At 50.5% G+C, this 21,500-nt stretch overlaps 1 protein-coding gene across 1 annotated transcript in view; it reads right to left on the bottom strand.

Annotated features, from left to right (window-relative positions):
* The window catches only part of LOC121278032 (transport and Golgi organization protein 1 homolog), a 120,452-nt gene extending 110,974 nt beyond the window's left edge, over window positions 1-9,478 (bottom strand). Inside the window, exons 1-3 of the mRNA XM_041188050.1 lie at window positions 9,341-9,478; window positions 5,341-5,474; window positions 1,775-1,861 (exon numbers count right to left, since the gene is read on the bottom strand). Of these exons, the coding sequence (XP_041043984.1) occupies window positions 1,775-1,861; window positions 5,341-5,474; window positions 9,341-9,461 (342 nt within the window). The 5' untranslated portion in view covers window positions 9,462-9,478. The remainder of the gene's footprint in view (window positions 1-1,774; window positions 1,862-5,340; window positions 5,475-9,340) is intronic.
* Between the last annotated feature and the right edge of the window lie 12,022 nt (window positions 9,479-21,500).

Below are 21,500 nucleotides of genomic sequence, written 5' to 3'. Positions count from 1 at the left end.
AGTACATGTGCGACGTTAATGCAGGTATCAAAGGACATTACCCCAGAAAGGGGCAACAACTTATAAAGACAACCTCCCATTGCTCTATAAGGAAAAGCTGAGCAAATTAAGCATATACTCATTGGAGTTTAGAAAAATGAGAGGCGATCTTATTGAAACATACAAGATTCCGTGGGGGCTTGACAAGGTAGATGCTGAAAGGATGTTTCCCCTCATCGGGGAATCTAGAACTAGAGGGCACAGTTTAAAAATAAGGGGTCTCCCATTTTTTAAGCTGGAGATGGGAAGGAACTTCTTCCCTCCTGCTACTTCTCTCCTGGCCTACTCCTGTTCCTATTTCTTAAGATCTTATGAAATTGGCAGAAGACGTAAAAAACAAACCAAAGAATCAAACTGTGATCAAAAATAGTTATCTGTTTGGCTCAGCAGGTAACATTATAGGTACAAAACTCCAGATTTATTCACTTTTATAGTAAGGATACGTAAATGGAATATGGAGTTTAAGGGGGATATGAGGAAAAACTTTTTTTACCCAGAGGGTGGTGACGGTCTGGAATGCGCTGCCTGGGAGGGTGGTGGAGGCGGGTTGCCTCACATCCTTTAAAAAGTACCTGGATGAGCACTTGGCACATCATAACATTCAAGGCTATGGGCCAAGTGCTGGTAAATGGGATTAGGTAGGCAAGTCAGGTGTTTCTTACGTGTCAGTGCAGACTTGATGGGCCGAAGGGCCTCTTCTGCACTGTGTGATTCAGTGAGAATCCCTGTAAGGACAACCACACTCTGAGGGATATTCCCAGCAACCACAAAAACTGGCACATTCATGAAGACCCCACCCCACCAATACTGGCACACTGGGACAGTAGCACAGTGGTATCTTTGCTAGACTAGTAATTGAGACTAATGCTCTGGAGCCATGAACTCAAGTCCCACCATGGCAGCTGGGCTGATTTAAAAATCAGTTAGTGTAATTAGTAAATTTGGAATAAAACACTGGTCTCTTTAATAATGGTTATGTAACTGCTAGATTTGTTTTAAAAAAACCCCATCTGGTTCACTAATGAGGAAATCTGCTGTCCTTACCCATTCTGGTTTAGATGTGACTCTAGAACAACAGCAACATGGTTGACTCTTAACTGCCCTCTGAAGTGAAGCAGCAAGCCACTCGGTTATATCAAACTGCTACTAACTAAAACACAATGGATTGTACCACATGGATTGCAACAGTTCAAAAAGGTGGTTCATCACCATCTTCTAAGGGCAATTAGGGAGGGGCAGGCAATAAATGCTGGCCTTGGCAGTGACGCTCACATCCCAAGAATGAATCTTTGAAAAACTCCCAAAGACAACTCCCGCAAAAATAGGCACACTGGCAGGACCACCCTCACCATCTGCGCTCTTGGCCCCTCCACCTTCACACTCCTAAAGACCCCATGTAAATACTGACACACATGCAAGGGTTTCCCTGTAAACACTGACACACTCCCAGAAGCCTCAATGATAACTCCTAAAAGACACAGTCAGCTTCACAAAGAAACACTGTGCTTCCACTGCAGGAAGTATGATTTATTAGTATTCAGTGACATAAGAAATGAGCCAATAATTCAACAGATGCAGAAAAACAGCAATCTGATCACTTGGTGGAATATCCTGGGATAGCCCCAAAGAACCAATTTTGAAACCTAAGGTTTAGAGAATTAACAATGCCATTAGGTGATGTTGGTCCTTTCATATTCATACACACACACACAAATGACTGAAATCACACACCTACCTCAACAGGCAGTTCCACCTCGGCAGTTGAGTATATTAGATTTACTTCAATAAGGTTTTTGGGGAAATATCCAAACTGACTCCCCACCTGTGAGAGAAAGAATTTGGAGATCAAGGAACGTTGCAGATAGAAAGGAGGTAAATAGGTTACCTGGTTAACATAAAGAGGGTCAGCATCTTCAGGAGAGCAGAACAAAACTGAGGCCAAAGAGCAAGTCCCCCTTTCGATATAGGTATTAAAAAGACAGATGCAAAAGCAAAACAAACAAAAAAACACTCCACACGTCTTCACCCACCAACACTATCAAAATTTTTTTTTTTTAAAAACTTTAATTAGCAGGGGCTCCCCTGTGTAAGAATCCTGCAAAATCTCTACTTTGAGTTGTCTTGCTAATTAACAAAAACTATTTTAAATACTATGGCTGACTGTGCACTTCAATTTCATTGCTCTTCTGAATTTTAAACTGAAGATTTATTTATTCCTGCTTACGAAAAGCAGCTGAGAGGTGATTTGATGGGACGTTGTAATTGGAGCCTCATTGACCAAATTGTAAAAAGATAAGCTTCTGGAGAAATCGAGCAGAGCATGAAGCCAAACAGGCTGCTGCATTAGAACTAAACGATAAACTTTTAGCTGATTCTTAAAGGTCCAGTCAAAATAGCCAAGTACCAAGTCCACCAGGATTTTCCTCCCTTTAGTCAAGGTTGGCATTGGAAATGTTTATGAGCTGATAGGAGACCGGGTGTGGGAAGTCAGAGATCTTGAGAGTCTGAGCTGGTTTGGGCAGGCAGATGGATAAATGACACCTTTCGTAATGTGGCTGTTCAAACGATAGTGAGGTAACGAATGGGTTAAATTGGTCTCCATAGGCTTTGCTGTGTAAACAAAGTACAAGAAGGGATTCCCAGGGCAAAGAGATTAGAAAGATATTACACGGTGTATCAACTGATCTGACGGTACTGGGACACAACTTAATAGAAGTAGTTAGCAGGAGACTGCATTTCCAAACAGGTCTAATGGTAAAGTGCTTTAATGCTACTGCTCAGGCATTAGCATATGTCCAGTCCTACTCACAGGGAATAAAATATAATCTCCGTCACCATTAAGGGTTATCACTTCAAATAATTTTAGAATTTAAAAGTGAAAACATTAAAGAATTAATTGACCCTGATACCATGAATTCCAACATCTCCTTGCTGTGAAATGGTACAATACTCAGTGTAGTGTCCTAGAAACTTCACAAAGTAAACATATCTGTCACTCAAAGATAAGCACATCCCCTTATCACTCTGCTGGTTAATAGGTAGAGATATCATGGGCAATAAACCTATATTAAGCTGCACCAACAGTCCACTTATCTGAGGCGCCCTCAATTTTATTGACTGTTCACAGCTCCTGTGAACATTTACTGTCCCAGATTAGATTACAGACAACTGTAATGCCCAGTCACATGGGTGGTTCTATCCAGAATCCTTCACCAGACTAAAACCAGAAATAAAAACAGAAAGTGCTGGAAAAACTCAATAGGTCTGGCAGCATAAGACCATAAGGTATAGGAGCAGAAATTAGGCCATTCGGCCCATCGAGTCTGCTCCGCCATTCAATCATGGCTGATAAGTTTCTCAACCCCATTCTCCCACCTTCTCCCCGTAACCTTTGATAGCATCTATGGAGAGAGAAACAGAGTTAACATTTCAAGTCTGTATGACTCTTCTTCAGAGCTGAAGTACTTCTCTTTAGCTTTGAAGTAGAGTCATACAGACTCAAAACATTAATTCTATTTCTCTATCCACAGATGTGCCAGACCTGAGTTTTTCCAGCATTTTGCGTTTTCCTTTCAGGTTTCCAGCATCTGCAGTATTTTGCTTTCTTCACTGGACATAGGTTCAGAGAATTAGAAGATTAGAATCAGTATCAAAATCAAAACTGAGAATCAGTGAAGCAGAAGCATTTTAAAACCATTCCCTCACCATCCTGATAATGAGAGCGGTAAGGCAGGGCGTAGCTGAGGCACTCTGGTCAAGTAACCTAATCTTGGCACTTGAAATACCACAATTGCCCTCTGGTCCCCTGGGTTGGGAGGGAAGAATACAAGTCCGCCTTTTTAAAAAAATAGAAACCAGTTAGAGTTCCTGCTCCTGATCACTACTCAGTGAACCCCTGCCTGGAACGTGTGGGAGCACCAGAAATAGGTGGGATCTAGCTTGCTCGTAATCGATGGATAATCACAAAGGAATGTCTCCTGACAAAAGGTAAAAAGAGAAGCATCTCTGTGAGGCACAGGTTACTCATGGAAACAGGACATTGTGCACAACTGCACAATCCAGGAACCTCTCAGCCACTGGTCTCTGGAACCTTAAATGTAAAATTATTGGCCTGTTTGGTAGTTTTTAAATAAAAGCACTTTGCAGCATGCTTCCTCCACTCTCCTAAACACCTTCCTAGATACAGAACCATTTTCTAGCCTCTGTGAAACACCATGTGACAAATTTAAAATATTGCAATTGAGTTCCACAGACACTATTACTTCTCTCAAAGACAATCACACATTAGGCTTTGAAGTGAGTGCCAGTATTTTATTCCACTTCACAGAGGAATTGCACAAAGGAGAGACTAGCCCTGGGTGCACCCAACGGTCACAGACAGGTTTATTGGATAGTGATCAGGAACAAAAATCCTCTCAAATTTCACCTCCTTTAAACCAGATGGAAGCTAATTGCAAAGTCAGTGTGGTCACTATTCTGGAGGTCAGCTAAACAGAGGCCAGGTCAGTGAACCTGAGACTTTCCTGGTCTGTGTGGCTCAGTGACCCACTGGATAAAGTGGTGACAGCGAGCATGCCAGGCAGGCCCTTGCGGTAACACTGGGATAACGTGGATAACAATCTGATCTGTACTGTAAAAGGGGTGCACAGAAACACAAGCAAGTCATTCCACGGAATGTGTCACTGGGCCATAAGAATTTCTCTATTCAACACTTCCTGCTTTTTCATCAGGATTACTGCAGCTCTTTTTTTCCTCTCTTCTCTCATTCTCAGTGATAAGCTGGTTAAACAAGTACAGAACTTACAGTTCCTGTCTGCTAACTCCCAACAAGGATGTAACACGTGGAGATATTTACACTACAGGCTATGATTGGTATTGAACGAGTCACTCGTCAGAGCACTCCCTACTCCTTTGCAAACAGCATTATCATCAATGCCCTGATGAGACAACAACTCCATTATCATTTTATATTACAACTTCCAGGATGTTAGAAGATGAACAAAATGGATCTTGGTCGGTCTTCACCTAGCAATTCTTAGGTCAACACCTGCCGCAGCAGGCAGACAGTACTTCAAATTAGTTTAAAGGCTTCTGCAGCTAATGATACAACACATCCTCATGACTCAACTCCGATATCTCCTAGGTATAGTGCTCAAGTCCTGGACTCAGGCCTGAACCCACAAATTGCTAATTCAGAATGAGCGTCAATTATTTAGTAGAAATTTGATTTGACTTCTAAAAGATCCAAGCCCATTTAAAGAATCATTGGGGTAATATGCAAAGAAATAAAATGTTACTCACACTTCCAGCCCAAAGATCATTCCTTTCTCCTGCTAATTTATAATATACATAAATCGTTTCACCCTTTTTAAACTTCAGAAAGCGGCAGTCGGGACCTGTGAAATCCTGCACAGCTTTACCTCGACACATCAGCACTGAAAGAGACAAGACATCAAAGAAATGGTTAGCACTGAGCTCCCACACATCAGCCCACCTTCACACCTCACCCTCCCACGCACCATCTCCCTCCCCTCCGACTCTCCCTCCCGCGCGCCCACTCCCTCCCGCGCGCCCACTCCCTCCCGCGCGCCCACTCCCTCCCGCGCGCCCACTCCCTCCCGCGCGCCCACTCCCTCCCCTCCGACACTCCCTCCCCTCCGACACTCCCTCCCCTCCGACACTCCCTCCCCTCCGACACTCCCTCCCCTCCGACACTCCCTCCCCTCCGACACTCCCTCCCCTCCGACACTCCCTCCCGCGCGCCCTCTCCCTCCCCTCCGACTCTCCCTCCCCTCCGACTCTCCCTCCCCTCCGACTCTCCCTCCCCTCCGACTCTCCCTCCCCTCCGACTCTCCCTCCCCTCCGACTCTCCCTCCCCTCCGACTCTCCCTCCCCTCCGACTCTCCCTCCCCTCCGACTCTCCCTCCCCTCCGACTCTCCCTCCCCTCCGACTCTCCCTCCCGCACACCATCTCCTCCACGCGCACCGTCTCTCTCCCTCCCCTCCGACTCTCCCTCCCGCGCACCGACTCTCTCCCTCCCCTCCGACTCTCCCTCCCGCGCACTGACTCTCTCCCTCCCCCCGACTCTCCCTCCCGCGCACCGACTCCCTCCCCTCTGACTCTCCCTCCCGCGCACCGACTCCCTCCCCTCCGACTCTCCCTCCCGCGCACCGACTCCCTCCCCTCCGACTCTCCCTCCCGCGCACCGACTCCCTCCTCTCCGACTCTCCCTCTCGCGCACCGACTCCCTCCTCTCCGACTCTCCCTCCCAGGCACCGACTCCCTCCCCTCCGACTCTCCCTCCCGCGCACCGACTCCCTCCCCTCCGACTCTCCCTCCCAGGCACCGACTCCCTCCCCTCCGACTCTCCCTCCCGCGCACCGACTCCCTCCCCTCCGACTCTCCCTCCCGCGCACCGACTCCCTCCCCTCCGACTCTCCCTCCCGCGCACCGACTCCCTCCCCTCCGACTCTCCCTCCCACGCACCCTCTCCTTCCCCTCCACCATCTCCCTCCCCTCCACCTCTCCCTCCTGCACACCGTCTCCCTCCCCTCCACCTCTCCCTCCTGCGCACCCTCTCCTTCCCCTCCACCTCTCCCTCCTGCGCACCCTCTCCTTCCCCTCCACCTCTCCCTCCTGCGCACCCTCTCCTTCCTCTCCACCTCTCCCTCCCGCGCACCGTCTCCCTCCCCTCCGACTCTCTCTCCCGCACACCGTCTCCCTCCCCTCCAACTCTCCCTCATGTACACCGTCTCCCCCTCCTGCATCCCCCCTTACAGACTGTCCCTTGCCATTCATTTCGGTTTACATTTAATTGCTGCATCTTTAATAAGGAACAATTCTAAATCCCTTTCCTGTTCTCATATCTCTTATTCACCTCTCCTTCAATCACTTATAAGTTACTCTTATTGATTTACATGGTCCTGCTTCAATCAAGAACTCTGACCTCAATCTCTCGCATTTCATCTGATACGTTCCCTTCTTCTGGACCCCTCAATCCCTCAGTCTGTTAACAGACTGTTCTATCTACTCTGTCCCATCTCTTCATCATTTAAAAAACTCTATGAAATCACACCCACAGTCTCGAGTTCTAAAATTTCCCCAATTTTTTCCATGGATGCTGGTTTTAACCCTGTGCCCTCTAAATCCCACTACAATGTCTGCTTATGTCCACACCAGATATGTCTCTGCTGAATGAGTTTCTTTACATAACTTCAATGCCAAGTCCCCAAATTAATTTTGCAGTTTCTTGAACCCTAATGCATCAATATTATTTTGAACATGAGGTTCCCAAAAGTGCGCACAGTATTCCACAAGTGTCCACATTATATTTCAATGATTTGGATGTGAGAACTAAATGTAATATTTCCAAGTTTGCGGATGATGCAAAGCTAAGTGGGAATGTGTGTTGTGAGGAAGATGCAAAGTGGCTTCAAGAGGATTTGGACAGAGTTAGTGAGTTGGCAAGAACATAGCAAATGGAATATTATGTGGAAACATGAAAGATTATCCACTTTGGCAGGAGGAACGGACGTGCGAAGTATTTCTTAAAGGGTAAGAGATTAGAACGTGTAGATGTACAAAGGGACCTGGGTGTCTTCATCAATATGTCACTGAAGGTTGACAGGCAGGTGTAGCAAGCATTTAGGAAGGCTAATGGTTTGTTAACCTTTATTGCAAGAGGATTTGAGTACAGGAGTAGCGAAGTCTTCTTTCAATCGTATAGAACCTTGGTTAGACCGCACCTGAAGTAATGTGCACAGTTTTGGTCCCCTTACCTTAGGAAGTATATTATTGCCATAGAGGGAGTGTAACAAAGGTTCACCAGACTTGTTCTGGGGATGGCGGGACTGTCCGATGAAGAGACATTGGGGAAACAGGGCCTGTATTCTCTAGAGTTTCGAAGAATGAGAGGTGATCTCATTGAAACCTACAAAATATTTAAAGGGATAGACAGTGTAGGTGTAAGTAAGATGTTTTCCCTGGTTGGGTAGTCTACAACCAGGGGACACAATTTCAAAATAAGGGGGAAGCCACTTAAGGCTGAGATGATGAGAAATTCTTTGTGAATCTTTGGAATTCTCTATCCCAGAGGACTGTGGAAGCTCAGCCATTGTGTATGTTTAAAGCAGAGATTGACCGATTTCTAAATACCAATGACATAAAGGGATATGGGGGGCAGTGTGGGAAAAAGGCATTGAAGTGGATGATTAGCCATGATCACACTAAATGGCTAACTCCTGCTCCTGTGTTCCTATGTTCTCACCTACAATCTATTTAAAGTTAATGTAGTATTTCAACTCAGGACATAAAGTAAAATGTAGAATTAGAATGAGCAGAAAGAGTTAGAGCTGGTGAGCCATCTTGCAAAGCAGAGGAAACTGCCAGAAATATCAGCAATAATTTGGGGCTCAGGCCAAAGTTGGCACCAATGTTGGAACTAACAAACATATACATGGCAGGAAGCCAAGGTCACCAAAAAAGTCTTAAGACTGGCAGAAGAAATATCAACTCTGAGTTAAACATTAAGGGCAGTAGAAATAATAGACTAGTCTCTCCAAGTAGCAATCTTCCAGCTTGTGCCACAATCACAGACATCACAATTGTTGTTATTTTATATATAAAAACAAGAATAGGTTACTCAGTGACAAAATGAAATCACATCAATTTTGTTCATCAAGGAGAACAAAAAAAGCAACTTTCCCTACAACAGAAATTTGGAGGAATTAAACTAAAACAGAGCTAGAAAAGGGGATACGATGTGTAGGATATTTCACTCAACATGAAAAGTCCTTTCCTCCATGTTGAAGGATGGAGAGGATGAAAATTTGCTCATTTTTCCCCTCTCCTGAATTGGACAGTCTTATAAGACAAGTCTTTATTTAGAACTGTGGCACGTCCTCATTGGGAATACGCTATGCTAACATTCTGATTCCAGTAGATTTTTGCAAGAAAATTTACAACCAAAGAAAGGAGAGTTCTGATTTTTGAAACAACTAACAAAGAGGGAATAAAAGTTTACTATGTTTGAAACAGATGGCCACACCCCTTATATATTCCAATTAATGATAAAATGTCCCCAAATTCGGCTCCTTGATGTTGCTCAAAGCTTCCCACGCTTTTGGAAAAGAAAAATGTTACAATAAATTTCAAATTAATGAACAGATTATTACTGAGTTGCCAACTGGTCACCAATTGTACGTAATTGAATATTTTCCCTCCGCCTCCCAGCACCAATGATGCATGAACTTTAAAGAATAATCATCTGTTGAAAAAGTCCAATGAGTGGCTGTTACTTACTGCTGCATTCCTCATCCAGGCACCGTTTGAAGTTAGAGAAGAGTTTTTGTTGTGCTTCTTTACAGCTGATGACTGTGATCAGTAACACTGACACACACATTTGGTTCAGCAATGCAGCCATGTTGACTGCGAGAAGTTGCCGGCGCAGGCGCACTGGACGGAGCGACACGTCAGCAGCAGCAGCCCAGCAGAGCTGGGGGCGCCAGGGAGGGTTACCAGGGCAACCGGGGAGGGTGGGAGATGGAGATGGGGATGGGGATGGGGGGAGATGGGGAGGGGGGGAGATGGAGATGGGGGAGGGGAGGTGGAGATGGGGATGGGGGGAGATGGGGAGGGGGGAGGGGAGAGGGGAGGTGGAGATGGGGAGGTGGAGATGGGGAGGGGGGGAGATGGGGAGGGGGGAGGGGAGAGGGGAGGTGGAGATGGGGATGGGGGGAGATGGGGATGGGGGGAGATGGGGAGGGGGGGAGATGGAGATGGGGGAGGGGAGGTGGAGATGGGGATGGGGGGAGATGGGGAGGGGGGAGGGGAGAGGGGAGGTGGAGATGGGGATGGGGGGAGATGGGGATGGGGGGAGATGGGGAGGGGGGGAGATGGAGATGGGGGGAGGGGAGAGGGGAGGTGGAGATGGGGAGGTGGAGATGGGGATGGGGGGAGATGGGGAGGGGGGGAGATGGAGATGGGGGGAGGGGAGAGGGGAGGTGGAGATGGGGATGGGGGGAGATGGGGAGGGGGGGAGATGGGGAGGGGGGGAGATGGGGATGGGGGGAGATGGGGAGGGGGGGAGATGGGGATGGGGGGAGATGGGGAGGGGGGGAGATGGGGATGGGGGGAGATGGGGAGGGGGGGAGATGGGGAGGGGGGGAGATGGAGATGGGGGGAGGGGAGAGGGGAGGTGGAGATGGGGAGGTGGAGATGGGGAGGGGGGGAGATGGGGAGGGGGGGAGATGGAGATGGGGAGGGGGGGAGATGGGGAGGGGGGGAGATGGAGATGGGGGAGGGGAGAGGGGAGGTGGAGATGGGGAGGTGGAGATGGGGAGGGGGGGAGATGGGGAGGGGGGGAGATGGGGAGGGGGGGGAGATGGAGATGGGGAGGGGGGGAGATGGGGAGGGGGGGAGATGGAGATGGGGGAGGGGAGAGGGGAGGTGGAGATGGGGAGGTGGAGATGGGGAGGGGGGGAGATGGGGAGGGGGGGAGATGGGGATGGGGGGAGATGGGGAGGGGGGGAGATGGGGAGGGGGGGAGATGGAGATGGGGGAGGGGAGAGGGGAGGTGGAGATGGGGATGGGGGGAGATGGGGAGGTGGAGATGGGGATGGGGGGAGATGGGGAGGGGGGGAGATGGAGATGGGGGGAGGGGAGAGGGGAGGTGGAGATGGGGAGGTGGAGATGGGGATGGGGGGAGATGGGGAGGGGGGGAGATGGAGATGGGGGGAGGGGAGAGGGGAGGTGGAGATGGGGATGGGGGGAGATGGGGAGGGGGGGAGATGGAGATGGGGGGAGGGGAGAGGGGAGGTGGAGATGGGGAGGTGGAGATGGGGATGGGGGGAGATGGGGAGGGGGGGAGATGGAGATGGGGGGAGGGGAGAGGGGAGGTGGAGATGGGGAGGTGGAGATGGGGAGGGGGGGAGATGGGGAGGGGGGGAGATGGGGAGGGGGGGAGATGGGGAGGGGGGGAGATGGGGATGGGGGGAGATGGGGAGGGGGATGAGGGGGGATGGGGGGGAGGGGGATGTGGGGGGGAGGGGGATGAGGGGGGATGGGGAGGGGGATGGGGAGGGAGATGGAGATGGGGGGAAGGGGTAGATGGGGGAGGGGGAGATGGGGGGGAGTTGGGGGAGGGTGAGATGGGGGGAGGGTGAGATGGGGAGAGATGGGAATGAGGGAGAGATGGGGATGGGGGGAGGGGAAGATGGGGAGATGGGGAGGTGGAGATGGGGATGGGGGGAGATGGGGAGGGGGGGAGATGGGGATGGGGGGAGATGGGGAGGGGGGGAGATGGGGAGGTGGAGATGGGGATGGGGGGAGATGGGGAGGGGGGGAGATGGAGATGGGGGGAGGGGAGAGGGGAGGTGGAGATGGGGAGGTGGAGATGGGGATGGGGGGAGATGGGGAGGGGGGGAGATGGAGATGGGGGGAGGGGAGAGGGGAGGTGGAGATGGGGAGGTGGAGATGGGGATGGGGGGAGATGGGGAGGGGGGGAGATGGGGAGGGGGGGAGATGGGGATGGGGGGAGATGGGGAGGGGGGGAGATGGAGATGGGGGAGGGGAGAGGGGAGGTGGAGATGGGGAGGTGGAGATGGGGATGGGGGGAGATGGGGAGGGGGATGAGGGGGGATGGGGGGGAGGGGGATGTGGGGGGGAGGGGGATGAGGGGGGATGGGGGGGAGGGGGATGTGGGGGGGAGGGGGATGAGGGGGGATGGGGAGGGGGATGGGGAGGGAGATGGAGATGGGGGGAAGGGGTAGATGGGGGAGGGGGAGATGGGGGGGAGTTGGGGGAGGGTGAGATGGGGGGAGGGTGAGATGGGGAGAGATGGGAATGAGGGAGAGATGGGGATGGGGGGAGGGGAAGATGGGGGGATGGGGAGGGGGAGATAGGGATGGGGGGAGATGGGGATGGGGGAGATGGGGAGGGGGAGTTGGGGATGAGGGGGAGATGGGGATGGGGGGAGATGGGGAGGGGGTGTGGGGAGGGAGATGGGGATGGGGGAGGTGGGGATGGGGGGGTTGAGGGGGAGATGGGGATGAGGGGGAAGGGGGAGATGGGGGAAGGGGGAGATGAGGGGGAGGGGAAGATGGGGGGAGGGGGACATGAGGGGGATGGGGGGGAGGGGAAGATGGGGGAAGGGGGAGAAGGAGATGGGGGAGGGGGCGATGGGGGTGGGGGGGAGGTGGAAATGGGGATGGCGGGGAGATGGGGATGAGGGGGAGATGGGGAGGGGATGGGGAGGGAGATGAGGGGAGGGGGAGGTGGGGATGAGGGGGAGATGGGGAGGGAGATGAGGGGAAGGTGAGGTGGGGAGGGGGGGATGGGGGGAGGTGCAGATGGGGAAGGGGAGATGGGGAGGGGGGATGGGGAGGGAGGTGGGGATGGGGGGGTGAGGGGGAGATGGGGATGGGGGAGATGGGGATGAGGGGGAGGGGAAGATGGGGATAGATGGGGGAGGGGGACATGAGGGGGAGATGGGGGAAGGGGGAGATGAGTGGGAGGGGAAGATGGGGGGGAGGGGGACATGATGGGGGAGGGGCAGATGGGGATGGGGGAAGGGGGAGATGGGGGAGAAGGGGATGGGGGAGGGGGCGATGGGGGTGGGGGGGGAGGTGGAAATGGGGATGGTGGGGAGATGGGGATGGGGGGGTGATGGGGAGGGAGATGGGGGGAGGGGGAGGTGGGGATGGGGTGGGTGAGGGGGGGAATGGGGATGAGGGGGAGGGGAAGTTGGAGGTAGATGGGGGAGGGGGACATGAGGGAGAGATGGGGATGGGGGAAGGAGGAGATAAGGGGAAGATGGGGGGGAGATGGGGGAGGGGGACATGAGGGGGGATGGGGAGGGGCAGATGGGGATGGGGGGAGGTGGGGATGGGGGGAGATGGGGATGAGGGGGAGGGGGAGATGGGGGAAGGGGAGGGGGACATGAGGGGGGATGGGGGAGGGGGAGATGGGGATGGGGGGTGGGGGAGATGGGGATGGGGGGAGGGGAAGATGGGGGGAAGGGAGACATGAGGGGGAGGGGGAGATGGCGGGGAAGGGGGTAGATGGGGGAGGGGGGTAGATGGGGGAGGGGGACATGAGCGGGAGATGGGGATGGGGAAGGTGGAGGGGAGATGGGGGAGGGGGACGGGAGGGGCAGATGCGGGTAGGGGGAAATGGGGATGGGGGGAGAAGGGAAGATGGGGAGGGGGAGATAGGGATTGTGGGGAGATGGGGATGGGGAGGAGATGGGGATGGGGGGGAGATGGGGGGGGGAGATGGGGGGTGGGAGGAGGGAAGGTGGGGGGATGTGAGGAGGGAGGGTGGGAGTGTGGGGGGTTGGGAGGAGGGAGGTTGAGGGAGATGGCAGGAGGGGGGTGGGGGGTATGGGAGGTGGGGGTTGGGAGGGTGGGGGGTGGGAGGAGGGAGGGTGGAGGGGGATGGGAGGTTGGGGGTGATGGCAGGAGGGAGGGTAGGAGCAGAGAGGGTGTGGGGGGAGAGAGAGTGTGGGAGGATGGGAGTGTTGGGTGGTGGGAGAGGAGGGAGGGTGTGGGGGGGATGGGAGGAGGGAGGGTGTGGAAGGATCGGAGGAGGGAGGGTGGAAGGGGTGGGAGTGTGGGGGGGATGGGAGCAAGGAGGGAGGGTGGGGTAGATGGCAGGAGGGTGTGTGGGCGGGATGGGAGGAGGGAGGGTGTGGGGGTGATAGGAGGAGGGAGGGTGTGGGGGAGATGGGTGGAGGCAAGGTTGGGGGGCTGGGAGGAGGGAGGGTGTGGGGGATGAGAGGAGGGAGTGTGGGGGGGATGGGAGGCAGGAGGATGGGGTTGCGAAGTGGGAGGGAGGGGGGATGGGAGGAGGGAGGGAGGGGGGATGGAGGAGGGGGAATGGAGGAAGGGGGTTGGGGAGTACATGGGAGGGGGAGAAGAGGAGAGGGTAGGAACAGGCAGAGCAGGGAGGGAGGGCGGAAGAGGAGCGAGGGGTCAGGGTAATGGGGAGGTGGGAGGGTTACCAGGGCAACTGGTACAGTGGGTGGGCAAGGATTACTGGCGCAACCTCGGCGTGGGTGGGGTGTGGTATGGGTGGCAGGGCAACTGGAGGAAGGAGGAGGATTACCAGGGCTACAGGGGGTAGGATGGTCACTGGGGTAACTGGGCATCATGGGTAGGGTAGGGTGGAAGATTACCAGGGCAACTAGGATGGGTGGTGGAATGAGGGCTACCAGGGCAACCGGGGATGGTCGGGGGGAGATAATGGCACGCTGTTGTGGAGGGGAGGTGAAGTGTTGGGGATAGTAATTCAGTGTAAACTGAGAACCAAGAAACTGCAGTTGTGAAAAAATACATTATAAACCTCAACTGTGTCTGAAAATTTGAACTTGTCTGTTCTCATTTCTGATGCTGCATGACTGGCTGAGTGTTTCCAGCATTTTCTCTTTGGAGTATTTCACCAACTGGATTTATAGATAATATTACATTAAGCTCATACCCTGATGCATACTGTTAATGAATGTTGGTCTTTACTATGCTTCTAATGCAAATAATGGCGAAACATGGGACAAATCATAAAATTGTAGATGAAGGGAACATTTGAACAATGTTGAATTCCCATCCAAACGTTCCAACACTCCGTAAAAATGTAAAATAGAGAGTAGGGGAACTCTCCTCCCCACCCCACCCCTCTCCCCACCTCACCCTCCTTCCGTCCCCTCCACCCACCCACCAACCCACCCTTACCGCCCCTATCATGTTATGTGGCAGTACCGCTGTGCTGGACAGAATAGATCCTTAATAGATCTAACAGCTCAAAACTGAATATCCACGAGCGACTGCAGCCATTAGTTGCATCAGAATTGTATTCCACCACAATCTGTAATCTTGTGGCCTGGGAATTGGCCCTCCTCAATGATTACAGAGCCCAGCTCAGAAGAGGAAAAGATAAGGCTGAAGAGTTTGCACACATCTTCAGCCAGAAGTGATCAGTGGATGTCTATAATTAGCAGTAACTGGAAAGTTCTGTGTAAGTAAGTAGAGTAGAGTCATAGAGGTCTCCAGCATGGAAAAAGGCCCTTCGGTCCATCGAGTCTGCGCCGGTCAAACAAGTTCTTAACTATTCTAATCCCATTTTCCAGCACTAGGCCCATAGCCCTGTATGCCATGGCATCGCAAGTGCACATCCAAATAATTCTTAAATGTTATGAGGGTTTCTGTCACTACCATCCTTTCAGGCAGTGAGTTCCAGATTCCCACCACCCTCTGAGTGAAAGAATTCTTCTTCACATCCCCTCTAAACCTCCTGCCCCCAGGTTACTGATCCCTCCACCAAGGGGAAAAGTTCCTTCCTGTCTACCCTATCTATGCCCCTCATAATTTTATACACCTCAATCATGTCCCCCCTCAATCTCCTCTGCTCCAGGGAAAATAACCCCAGTCTATCCAATCTCTCCTCATAACTAAAACTCTCCAGCCCAGGCAACATCCTGGTAAATCTCCTCTGCACTCTCTCTAGCGCAATCACATCCTTCCTATAATGTAGATTCCAGAACTGCATGCAATACTCCAGCTGTGGCCTAACCAGCGTTTTATAGTTTCAGCACAACCTCCCTGGGGTTTGGTGCGGCGGTGGGGAGGGAAGGAAGGAGGGAGAAAACACAGACGGGTAAATACACCAGTGGATGGCACATTCTCCTTGGCCTTTTGCCCTCCACCCCACCCTGGGCCCTCGCCCCGCACAGACTGCCTGGGATGGGTTGGGGGGGGAGGTGGGTAGGCAGCAGCGGTTCCGAGGAGGTCAATACGGGGGTCACAGACGGCCCTCTGTCTCATACCCCCCTCCCTCTATGCCTCGGCTAATAAAGGTAAGTATCCCATCTGCCTTCTTAACCACCTTATCTACCTGCCCCACTACCATAAGGGACTGGTGGACATGCACACCAAGGTCCATCTGATCCTCGGTACTTCCCAGGGTCCTACCTTTCATTGTGTATTCCCGTGCCTTGTTTGTCCTGCCCAAGTGCATCACCTTACATTTATCTGGATTAAATTCCATTTGCCACTGATCAGCCCATCTGACCAGCTCCTGTAATCTAAGGCTATCCTCCTCACTAGTTACCACCCCACCAATTTTCATGTCATCCGCGAACTTACTGATCAACCCTCCTACATTCAAGTCTAAATTGTTTATATATACCACAAATAGGAAGGGACTCAACACCAATCCCTGTGGAACCCCACTGGACACAGGCATCCAGTCACAAAAACACCCCTTGACCATCACCCTCTGCTTCCTTCCACTCGGCCAATTCTGGGTCTAATTTGCCACATTGTCTTGGATCCCATGGGCTCTTAACTTCGTTATCAGTCTCCCATGCAGGACCTTATCAAAAGCCTTGCTGAAGTCCAAGTAGACTACGTCAAATGCATTGCCCTCATCTACACCCTGGTCACCTCTTTGAAAAATTCAATCAAATTGTTCAGACATGACCTCCCCTTAACAAAACCACGCTGACTGTCCTTGATTAATCCCTGCCTCTCCAAGTGTAGATTAATTCTGTCCCTCAGAATTGCTTCCAATTGTTTCCCCACCATTGAGGTTAGGCTGACTGGCCTGTAGTTTCCTGGTTTATCCCTTCCTCCCTCCTGAATAATGGCACCACATTGGCTGTTCTCCAGTGCTGTGGCACCTCTCCTGTTGCCAGAGAGGTATTGAAAATTATTGCCAGTGCCCCTGCTATCTCCTCCCTTGCCTCACTCAACAGCCTGGGATACATTTCATCCGGGCCTGGAGATTTATCTACTTTTAAGCCTGCCAGACCACTTAGAATCTCCTCCCTTTCTATGTTAGTTTCTTTAATTATATCACATCCTATGCCTGATCTCCATACACACGTTGTCCCTCTCACTTGTGAACACTAACACAAAGTATTCATTTAGAGCCCTACCTATGTCTTCAGGCTCCACACACAAATTACCATTATGGTCCTTAATGGGCCCTACTCTGTCCCTATATATCCTCTTACTCTTAATGTACTTGTAAAATAACTTTGGATTTTCCTTTATTTTACCTGCCAATGTTTTTCATGCCCCCTTTTTGCTCTTCTAATTTCCTTTTTAAGTTCCCCCTACAGATTCTATACTCCACTAGGGCTTCTGCTGTTTTGAGCCCTTGGTATCTGGCATAAGCTTCCCTTTTTCTCTTTATCCTATCCTGTGTATCCCTTGACACCCAGGGTTCCCTGGATTTGTTAGTCTCACCCTTTATCTTTATTGGAATATGTCAGCCCTTTACTCTCCCTATTTCTTTCTTGAATGAGTCCCACTGCTCTGACGCAGATTTACCTAAAAGTAGCTGCTCCCAGTCCAATCTGGCCAAATTATATCTGATCTTATTAAAATCGGCCTTCCCCCAATTTAGAACTCTGATTTCTGACCCATCCTTGTCTTTTTCCATAACAACCCTGAATCTAATGGAGTTCTGATCACTATCTGCAAAATACTCTCCCACTGATACCTCTACTACTTGCCCGGCTTCATTCCCTAAGATTAAGTTGCTTAACCTAAAAGTAAATTTCTTTCAGTCTTAGGCAGAGTAAACACACTCTGCTGAGAGAACTGAGTGGTTAACTAGCTAACTGGTTTAATCTAGTTTCTGTAGCTGCAGTTTGGTTTATAAATTCAGGGGTCTTCAGTGGAACTGAGCATATACCTGGGAGTTAGGTGAGGAGGGGAAGGAGCTGTTCCTTTGCTTTTTCTAAGTTTTTCACCCTGTTCTTACTCTACTACAGGGAAAGAAGCTAGCTATTTGCTGAGTATCTGGTAAGTGGTTAAGGTCTATTCTATTGCTAAGGTTTAAAATAGTACAGGAACTGGTGATAAGGTTAACAAAATATATTAACAAAAGAAAATTAAAAAGTGAATTAAAACACATTGAGGATGGCAGGACAGGTGATGGATCACAGCTGCAGAATGTGGGAGCTTCCAGATGGCAATGTGAGCCAGGGCCAACGCATGTGCAGTAAGTGCAGCTCGAGGAGCTTCGGCTCAGAGTCATTGAGCTGGAGACCGAGCTGCAGACACTGTGATGCATTGTAGAGTAAGAACCAATTCCTACAGAGTGAAAAAGTTAGAAAAAGCAAAAGCAACAAGTGGCTAGGATTTGGAATGTATCACCTGATAGGGTGGTGGATACCAAATAGTAGCCTTCAAAAGAGAATTGGATGAATAGGAGAAAATATTGCTGGGTTTTGGGGAAAGAATGGGGAAGTGGGACCAACTGGAATGCTTTTTGAAAGAGCTGGCACAGACTTGATGGGCCAAATTGACTCCTGTCTGTGCTGTGATTCTATGAAATCTGGAACCCAGCCCCTAAAAGGCTGTCAATACTGTGTCAATTGGAACTGACAAGTCTGATATCAAAAGGTTGTTGTTGGGTAATGATATCAAGGACATGGAGCTAAAGCAGCTGAATAGAGTTGAGGTACCGACCAGTCATGATCTGATTGAACAACAGAGCAGACAATGGATTGGATGAGGATCCTGCTTTCGAGCCCTGCACCCCACGATCTGAGGGGGTAACGGCATTGGCTGCTGGAGGAATGAGCCATGCAAAGGGTGCTGGAGCCCTTGCTGTTTGTGGTGTACATAAATGATTTGAACTTAAATGTAGGGGGTATGATCAAGAAGTTCGCAGATGGCACGAAAATTGCTCGGGTGGTAAATAGGATAGCCGTAAACTACAGGAGGATATCAGTGGACGGGTCAGGTGGGCAGAGCAGTGGCAAATGGAATTCAACCTGGAAAAGTCTGAGGGAATGCACTTGGGGAGGGCTAACAAGGCAAGGGATTACAGTGGGAATGTTAGGTCCCTAGGAAGTACTGAAGATCAGAGGGACCTTGGCTTGCATATACATAGATCCCTGAAGGTAGCAGGGCAGGTAGCTAAGGTGGTTAGGAAGGCATATGGGATACTTGCCTTTATTAGCATGGAATACAAGAGCAGAGAGCATATGCTGGAACTGTATAAAACACTGGTTAGGCCACAACTGGAGTACTGCGTGCAGTTCTGGTCGCCACATTATAGGAAGGATGTGATTGCACTGGAGAAGGTGTAGAAGAGATTTACCAGGATGCTGCCTGGGCTGGAGGGTCTGAGCTATGAGGAAAGATTGAATAGACTGGAGTTGTTTTCCTTGGAGCAGCGAAGGTTGAGAGGGGACCTGATAGAGGCGTATTAGATTATGAGAGGCATGGATAAGGTGGATAGGAAGGCACATTTTCCATTAGTAGAGGGGTCAATAACCAGGGGTTATAGATTTAAGGTAAGAGGTAGAAGGCTAAGAGGGGAGTTGAGGAGAGACTTTTTTCACCCAGAGGGTGGTGGGAGTCTGGAACTCACTGCCTGAAAGGGTGATAGAGTCAGAAACTCTCATAACACTTAAGAAGTGTTTAGATATTCACTCGTGTTGCCATAGTCTCCAGGGCTATGGGCCAAGCGCTGGAAAACGGGATTTATGTAGTTAGATCTTTGTTGACCGGCGTGGACACAATGGGCCGAATGGCCTCTTTCTGTGCTATAGATGTATATGAGTCTGAGTCTATGAGAGCAAAGCAGAAAGTTAACGTTTAAAAAGTATATTTCACTTCAGTAGGCATTAACCTGAGGGAGTACCTTCCAAAATCTTTTCAGCACAGAATCAGGCCCTTCAACCCAACAGATCTGTGCTGGTGTAATGCTCCACATGAGCTTCCTCCCACCCTACTTCATGTAACCCTATCAGCAAAAATTTACATTCCTTTCTCCCATGCGAGAGGAGAGACAATCGGGAGATTGAAAACAATGCGAGGGGAGAGGCATTCAAGGGTGTGAAAACAGCGAGAGGAGAGACAGTCGGGAATGTGAAAATAGCGCTAGTCCTAAACCACATACCTGTGTAATTTTGTTTGATTCATTCACAGGAGGTGGGCTTCGTTGGCTAGGCCAGCATTTATTACCCATCCCTAATTGCTCTTGAGAAGGTGGTGGCAAGCTGCCTTTTTGAACCGCTGCAGTCCATGTGGTGTTAGGGAGTGAGCTGCAGGATTTTGACCCAGCGACAGTGAAGGAATGGGGATATATTTAAGAAAAGACAAATTAAGAAACAGAAAACTTTTAGTTGTATTTGTGGGTGGTACTAGCATTTAATAAGCAGAGTAGTTTGTAGTATACATAGAAGTTATTCTAAATTAATTAAGAAAACATTTAAAATAAATTAGTAAATAAATACAGTAGTGAACGCTTTATATAAAGCTTAAGGTATGTCAGTGCAGCTCAGCCATGTGGAATGTGGGAAGTCATGCAGACCCAAAGTGCCCTTGATGACTACACCTACAGAAACTTGAGCTCAAGTTGTGGAACTCGAGCGGTGGCTTGGGTCAGTGTGCTGCATCCTCAAGGCTGAGGGTATTGTGGATAGCACATTTAGAGAGGTGGTCACAGCACAGCTAGAAGTACACAGGCAGAGAGGGAATGGGTGATCACCAGAGTATCTAAGAGAAACAGGCAGGTAGTGCAGGAATTCCCTGAGACTCTCTTGCTGTCTAACCGCTTTTCCATCTTAGCTACTGGTGAGTGAGATGGTTCCTCAGAGGACTGTAGCAAGAGCCGAGTTTGTGGCACAGGACAGATGGTTCAGCTGCACAGGAGGGGAGAAGGAACAGTGCAAGTGTTATAGTATTAGGGGATTCCTTTGTTAGGGGAGCAGACAGGCATATCTGCGGCTGTAGATGAGACTCCTGGATGGTATGTTGCCTCCCTAGTGCCAGGGTCAAGGATGTCACTGAACGGCTGCAGGACATTCTTTTGGGGCAGTGTGAGCAGCCAGAGATCGTGGCCCACATTGGGACCAATGACATAGGTAGGAAAAGGGATGAAAGCAGATTTTAGGGAGTTAGGAGGGGAATTAAAAGGCAGGGCCTCAAGAGCAGTCATCTCAGGATTACTCCCAGTGCCGTGCTAGTGAGGATAAGAATAGGAATATTGAACATGTGGCTGGAGAAATGGAGTAGGAGGAAGGGCTTTAGATTTCTGAGGACCAGTTCTGGGGCAGGTGGGACCTGTACAAGGAGGATGGTTACACCTTAACAGGACCGGGACTAATGTCCTCTCAGGGACAGCAATGTGGTTGACTCTTAAATGCCCTCTGACACCTCTAGCTGATGAGTCAGAACTCCTCCATTTTGAACACCACTTCATGTCCCTAATATCCTCTAAACTAGAGGAAGTAAAAGTAAAGGGAGAAATGTAAGGGTAAGTCATGGCAGGGCAGCTCAGCCAAGTGACATGGACAGGACTAGAAAGGAGGTTCTGCTGAAAGAATTTGAACAGTTAGGAGCTAAATTGAAAAGCAGAACCTCCAAGATAATAATCTCGGGATTACTACCTGAACCATGAGCAAACTGGCATAGGTTAAATAAAGTCAAGGAGTTAAATGTGTGGC

This window comes from Carcharodon carcharias, chromosome 5, assembly GCF_017639515.1.
Source record: "Carcharodon carcharias isolate sCarCar2 chromosome 5, sCarCar2.pri, whole genome shotgun sequence".
In the NCBI taxonomy this organism is placed as follows: domain Eukaryota; kingdom Metazoa; phylum Chordata; class Chondrichthyes; order Lamniformes; family Lamnidae; genus Carcharodon; species Carcharodon carcharias.
The sequence above is the reverse complement of the archived record's forward strand: the minus strand, read 5'-3'. Positions and strand labels throughout refer to the sequence as shown.